Source organism: Fukomys damarensis, unplaced genomic scaffold (assembly GCF_012274545.1).
Source record: "Fukomys damarensis isolate Sample0158 unplaced genomic scaffold, DMR_v1.0_HiC HiC_scaffold_17, whole genome shotgun sequence".
NCBI lineage: Eukaryota > Metazoa > Chordata > Mammalia > Rodentia > Bathyergidae > Fukomys > Fukomys damarensis.
In genome coordinates, this window is record NW_022900929.1 from 74,396,101 (window position 1) to 74,402,966 (window position 6,866).

Genomic DNA, 6,866 nt, shown 5'->3' on the forward strand with positions numbered 1-6,866 from the left:
TCTCTCAATATACTTTTTTTTTGTACTGGGGATTGAACTTGGGTCCTTGTGCTTGCGAGGTAGGCAGCGGAACTGAGCTAAATCCCCGGCCCTCTCAATATACTTTTTAGTCTAGCAAATCTGACTCTTTTTCTTCCTTCCTTGGTCCCCTTTGCTTGCTTTATCTATCTGTGAGAGGCACTTGCTTTTCTATATTCAAATAGTACAGGCACGTATCACCACTCCCAGCTCAACTAAACCGTACTTCATTTCTAAGGTATGGCCGATGTAGAGGAAAAGAATCTGACTACAAATCCACTTCAAAAATATAAGGGAGTGCTGGAATGCATTATTCTTAGGACGTCATGGATGTGTATTAGGTTCATCTTCAGATGCCTGGACACCTGAGACCAATTAGAAAACCCTACTGCAGGCAGAGCTGAGGCAGCTGTAGTTTCTAAAAGTTCTTGGGTGATTCTAATGTGTGGCCAGGACAGAAAACCACTGAGTCAAAGGAACATGGCTTTTTAATAAAATCTTTTTGATTTAAAAAATAATGAAAACATAGGGTTGGGAATACAGCTCAGTGGTACAGTGCTTGCCTAGGACCCGGTTTAATCCTTAGTACTAAAGAGAAAAAGAGAAAGAGAGAAAAAGATTTAGATTTACAAAAAGGTTTTACATTTGTATGGCAACTGCCCACTGTTTTCCATCTATACTCAACAACTATTAACACCATGCTACACTTTTTTGGTCTCTATCCTCTTCACCACTATGGTTTTGTGTATACACAATTGCTCTTGTTATTTTTGCTGAACTACCTTATTTATTTATTTATTTGGTATTGGGGATCAAACTTGGTACCTTGCACTTGTGAGGTAGGCACTGGAACCACTGAGCTAAATCCCTGGCCCTGCTGAACCACTTTACATGAAGTTACAAGCATTATAATCCATATTCTTAAATATATCAGCGAGTATCTCCTAAGAACCAGGTATTCCCTTACATAACTAGATGATTAAATTACCAAATTCAGTTCAAGGCCACCCTGGGCTACATATGAGACTCTGTCTCAAAAATAAAATTTAAAAGAAAAACCAGTCAATTTCAGAAAACTGAACAGACACAATATCATTAGCTTATATACATTCCACATTTAATAAGTAAAGATTTCTAATGGTGGGCTTTTAGGTAGAGTGCAAAGAATTTCAAGTAGCATGACAAAGTGTTTGGGGGACAGAAGAGGACCTACTTGCTTCCTCTTTTCCATATAATTGATATCTAAAGTCTGCTGTGGGGAAAGACAATAAGGACTCTAAAATTCAGAGAAAGGGGAGGTCAATATGTACTGGAAGAAAATTCTGAGTAAAAGTTGTGATTAAGTTAGAATTGTGATTAGTTAAAATAAGTAGGGTGAAAAAATTCTAACCTAAATTTGGAAAATAGCTGTTTTTTTGTTTTTGTTTTTGTTTTGTTTTGTTTTTTGAGTGAAGGTCTTGCTAAGTAGTCAGACTGAGCTTAAACTCACTATGTGACCCAGGCTGGCCTCGAATTCACAGCAATCCTCCTGCCTCAGCCTCCCGAGTGCTGGGATTACAGGTGTGTGCCACCACGCCTGGTTGGAAAATAACTTCTTAAAAAATGAATGTTTGCATGGGTTGCATATGATATATACTAGAAATTAGTGAACTGTGCACTTACTATGGGAAAATTTTACAGGATATGAATTATACCACAATAAAACTATTTTTTAGAAAGGAAGCCAGGAGTGATGGTGCATGCCTGTAATCCTAGCACTCCGGGAGGCGAAGGCAGGAGAACTGTATGTCTTGTCTGGAAACTTCTGTAAATCTTATGTTTTAGTAAAATATCTTTTGTTTTTCTACTTTGCCCTTGTATCATTTATTTTACTGTTTGTTTCATTTTCCCAATGTGACAATTGTATATAAAAATCAAAACTGATGGAGCATTCTGTTTTGGTCTTCACCATCAGGCAAATAGAATGGCAGGAGATGGATTTGCCAATTTCTTTTCACTGATGCAAATTTGTGTTACAGTATTACTGAATGGAGAATTTATAAACAGGCCCTGAGCATGCATAAAGCATCAGTATCTGACCTTTTTTTAACTCCCTAGAAATCTGAAATAAATGTTTCCTGTTATTTGGTTAGGTGATTGTCAGTGTCTTGCCACAGTGTTTGAAGATCACTGTACAGGAGAGTTGCAGCAAAGAAAGCAGCTGTGACTAACATCTAGGACTCTCACATATTGTGCCACTGTTTTTTCTTTTTGCTTCAAATGTGGGTTATAACTTTTTCTTGGTTCTCATCTGAAAAGTTCATGTGTTACTATTGGTGTGTGATTAGGAAACACCAGTGTGATCATTGTTTGGAGTTTGTGGAGATTTGTCAGGTTTTCCTTATAGAACTAAGAAGAAATCTCACCCAAGCAGCTGTGTGCCATAAGAAAGATTTCTTTCTTCAAGAGCACCAGACTTTCAACGAATGAGTCTTGTATCCATTCTTTCTAGTATGCTCTGAAAGCTTTTATTCTTTATTTCGGTTCTAGTAAATTTTTCATTCATAAGAGTTTCTTCTTGAGCTGGGAATGTAGCTCAGTGGTGCAGCATCTGCCTGACAATTACAAATCCCTGCATTCGATTCTCAGGACCACAAAACAAAGCAAAGATAAACAAACAAACAAACAAAAAAACCCAAGAGTTTCTTCCCTCACAAAACTATTCTTTTCCACCTCTCTCCACATCTAATTCTCCATTCTTGTCTTTTTTTTAAGTCTTATATAGCCAGTTATAAATGTGTAAACCTTAACCTTTGGGTTGGAATCATTAGCTCTTGCAGTTTAAGGTAATGGATTTGTAGCCCATCTGGATTTTCTTCACTCTCATTCTCATAACTTGGAGTTTCTTCAGAATGTGGTGTATTTTATTGTAATCCTATGTAAGGTGAAGAATTATCTATTAAAATTATTTTCAACAGAAAAAAGCACCAATATGTGGTTTCTTTGCTGGAAACAGACCTTGGATGGTAATCAAAAGATGCATGATATTTGCTTGTTATTTGTACTGCAGAGATCTTACCCCACTATGTGACTTGCGTGTTCACTCTAATTTTGATAACTTTGATTATGAGAAGACTAATGCAACCATATTTACATATCTTTTCTGCCATGATAAACATTTGTGCCTTGTTTTAAAAAATCTTTTCTTTAAAAAAAAAAATTCTTTTCTTGGGCCTGGGATTTAGCTCAGTGGTTCCACTGCCTGCCTCACAAGTGCAAGGTCCCGAGTTCAATCCCTGGTACCAAACAAACAAACAAACAAATCTTTTCTTACATCTGGACCAGAAAGACATTCTCCTATGGTCTACAGGTTTTGAAGTCTTACCTTTCAGATTTAAATCCTTAGAGGTTCAATCAACAAGATGGTAATAACAAGGGGTACATATACTTAACAATATAACTTCAAAATATATGAGAAAAATTAACAGACATACAAGAAGAAATTGTGAAATCCATAATTAAAGTACAAAATTTCTACATGGCTTTCTCAGTAATTGATGGAGAATCAGACATGTTTAACCATATGATTGACAAGCCCAATGAGCAGTTGTACAGACTGTATCCAACACCTCAGAAAATCCAACAGCTTCCCAACCTTTTTAAACATACACAGAACACTGATGGTAAGCTGGCTAGTTATAGAGAAAACTCAAATTCCAAAAGATTATAAGCAGTCTATATTCTTGGCTTAATGCACTGAAACAAAGAACCAATCAATATGACAACTAGCAAATTGTTATGTATTTGCAAATCTAAAAGTATTTCAAATCCCATGAGTCAAAAAAACTCATACTGGAAATCCAAAAATATTCTGAACTGAGTAATAAAAAGATGACATCTCAAAAAATTGTAGGGGACTGGGTTGTAGCTAAGTGGTAGAGCACCTGCCTACCATGTGTGAGGTCCTAGGTTTAACTCCCATTAACACAAAACAACAACAACAACTTGTGGCACACAATTTAAAAGGAAATTTATAGCCTTATATGCACATTTTAGAAAAACAAAGGATAAAAATCAACTACTTCAAGAAACTAGAAGAATGGGGATTTCAGACCAATAAAGTAGATAGGTTGAAACTGACAGAGAAAATTGTCAAACCTCTGATCAGACTAGGAAACAAAAAGAAGGCACAAAGTCATGTATGGTGGTGCACGCCTGTAATTTCAGCACTCAGGAGGCTGAGGCAGGAGGATTGTGAATTCTAGGCTAGCCTGGACTATAGAGCAAGGACAAGGCCAGTTTGAAGTATATAACAGATCCTGTCTCAAAAAGCTATTACTACTACTACTACTACTACTAAAAAGAAGTAGTAGTAGTAGTAGTAGTAGTAGTAAATAACATATATAAAAAGGTCCTTATCTTTTGGAGATTCAAAGTGAAATTTTATAGATGAAATGATAATGAGTTTTGATTTAAAATAATATTTGATGCCTCAAGACTGGCTCTCGTGGCTATATAGCACTGCATAGTAACTAAATACTCAAACTCACCAGTGTGAGAGACCTCTTCCTCCACCTTCGCCATTGCCAGCACCTCGGTTCTGGGCAGTAGTGACCTCATCTCTTCAGCCTAAGGCTTTTCCCGCCTTTGGCTTTTGTGAACCAATCAATGAGTTCGGCCTAGAACCACGGGCCAATCAGTGATCTAGGATCCAGGTCACTAGTTCCCCTAGGTCCTCATGGGCCCGGCGGCGCCATGTTTCAAGGGCAGCGCGGGTGGTTCTGTGGCAGCGTTGGCCAGGACCTGAGGCAGTTCTGGGGTAGGAAGGGCCGCGAGAGGCAGGGCAGTTGCCAGCTCACCTGTGAGGCTCACCCTGTGCTTTTGCCTCCACAGTGGCCGAAGGAGGGACGGTCAGTGAGGCGGACGCTGCCGACTTCCTGTTCAGCTGCAACGCCTCGCACCCCGACACGCTGAGGTACCGAAGTCGCGGCTGTGTCTGCGCTCACAGGAGCAGGATGGCGCTGCAATAACAAATTCTCAGCCGCAGATGTGGGCGACATGCGGTCACCTGCCCTCTTTCCTTTCCGCCCCAGTCTCTTGCTTGCTTTCCTCCTGCTTGGCACCCCCTGCCCTAATCCCACCTGAATGTTTCCGACCGGCCCCACACCTCTCCATGGCACTTTGAGGACCCCTCCATGTCCACGTTTTCAGCGTGTCCAGGCCAGATGTGCAGTCACCCCACACCTGGTCAGATCCGGTGCTCTCCAAACCTGAACCCTTCCTGGTTTCTGCCAAACCAGGGCTCTCCCCTCGGAATTAGTCCCTGGCTAGATCTGCACACCGACCTTGTCATTGCTCTTCAGCCCCACTGCCGTTGTTGTAGTAGCCCCTTGATTAACATCTGCTTCGACTGTTACCTTAACTTCCCAACGGATTCCTGTGCCTGGAACCAGCCCTCTGCCATCTCCTTTCAAGTTGCTGTCACATTATGAGGCAGAGACCCACTCACTGCCCACCACTCTTCCTCTTGTCCCTCCTGACTACCCACAGATTTAGGTCTTGGCCAGAACACACCTTGCTTATTTCCCACTTTTTCTCATGTCTTCCATAGTCCAGCCAGCCTGAACTGTCATTACTGTGCCTTTTTGTCTGTGTTTCTTTTCTCTACTTCCTCCTCCTCCTCTTTCTTTCACTTTTTTCCTCCTTCCTCCTCCTCTTTCTTCTTTTACTTCATTCTTTCTTCCTCTTTCTCCTCTTCCCCTTCTTCCATCTTCTCCTTTCTTCCTCTTTCTTTTCCTCTTCTTCCTCCTTCCTTCTCCTCCGGCTTCTTCCTCTCCCACCTTCTTATTTTTTCTGTAATGCTCTTTCTCTTTTCTCCATCTTTGTCACCCTCTTCCAGGTATAGGAGAGATGTTTTCTCTCTGTGTAGGCTCCCATGCCTCAGAATTAATTTTTCCCTCTTGTAACAATGACTATGGGTAAAATTCATAGGTTGTTGGTTTTTGATACACTGTTGATGTCCAGGTAACCGTACTGTTTTCATCAAATTTATCAGTTTATATAATAATTTACCAAGTCTCTAAAACTCAGACTTGCCTAGACTTAGGCCCCATCATAATTATATTCTGTAATATTAGAGTACCCCACTTCCAGTCATTTGTTCTTTCTCTCAAAAGATTGACTATGTTCTTGTTTATCTCATAACCTAAAAGATTCCTTTCTTTCTCCTAGAATTTATCAGAGCCTTGATTACATAGAAGATAATGCTACAGTTTTTCATGCCTGCTATCTCTCTGCAGTAGCCAATGCTGAAATAAAAAACTCAGTGGTTTTAGGTCATTTTGTTCTTCCTCCTGCATGCCTGCAAAAAGGTTAGCAAAGATCATTCAACCAGCACCTGTTTGTTCAATCCAGCGAATTCCCCATTAGGCAGCCAAATTCACTTTCACTCTTCTTTGTTGTCAATCAGAAAATGTTGAGTTTTGTACCATTTAATGCAACTGGGAGGTGCATGGGCCTGGGATCACTTGCCTTGTGTGTATATCCTGGCTTTATTTATTCACATAGTCATTGAGCTCCTCTAGGCCGGGTTCCAAGCCAGGTGCTAGGGAATCCATAGTTATTAAGACGGAAGTATCTCCAAGTACTTCCCAGCTAGGACCCAGTGCTTATTAGTTCTCTATCTTTAGCAACTAATTAAACTTCTTTCTTTCTTTTTTTTTGGTACTGGGAATCGAACTCGGGACTGTATGTTTGTGAGGCAGGCAGCAGCAGCACTGAGCTAATTTGTAGCTCTTTCATGTTTTTTTGAGGATAAAAATGATATAATATATTAAGGCTTATGACATATGGGGAGCATTTAATATGTT

At 40.0% G+C, this 6,866-nt stretch overlaps 1 protein-coding gene across 4 annotated transcripts in view; it reads left to right on the forward strand.

The window, feature by feature from the left end:
- The first annotated feature begins 4,710 nt into the window (after positions 1 to 4,710).
- Positions 4,711 to 6,866, forward strand: part of Terb2 (telomere repeat binding bouquet formation protein 2) — a 16,483-nt gene continuing 14,327 nt past the window's right edge. For 3 of the 4 annotated variants that reach the window (XR_002025638.1, XM_019208736.2, XM_010632523.1), the window contains exons 1-3: positions 4,711 to 4,816; positions 4,891 to 4,972; positions 6,229 to 6,368. Coding sequence is in view for 2 of the 4 variants with exons in the window: in XM_019208736.2 (XP_019064281.1) it covers positions 4,753 to 4,816; positions 4,891 to 4,972; positions 6,229 to 6,368 (286 nt within the window). In the remaining 2 variants the exon portion in view is untranslated. The remainder of the gene's footprint in view (positions 4,817 to 4,890; positions 4,973 to 6,228; positions 6,369 to 6,866) is intronic. The other variant, XR_002025639.2, reaches the window with a different exon arrangement.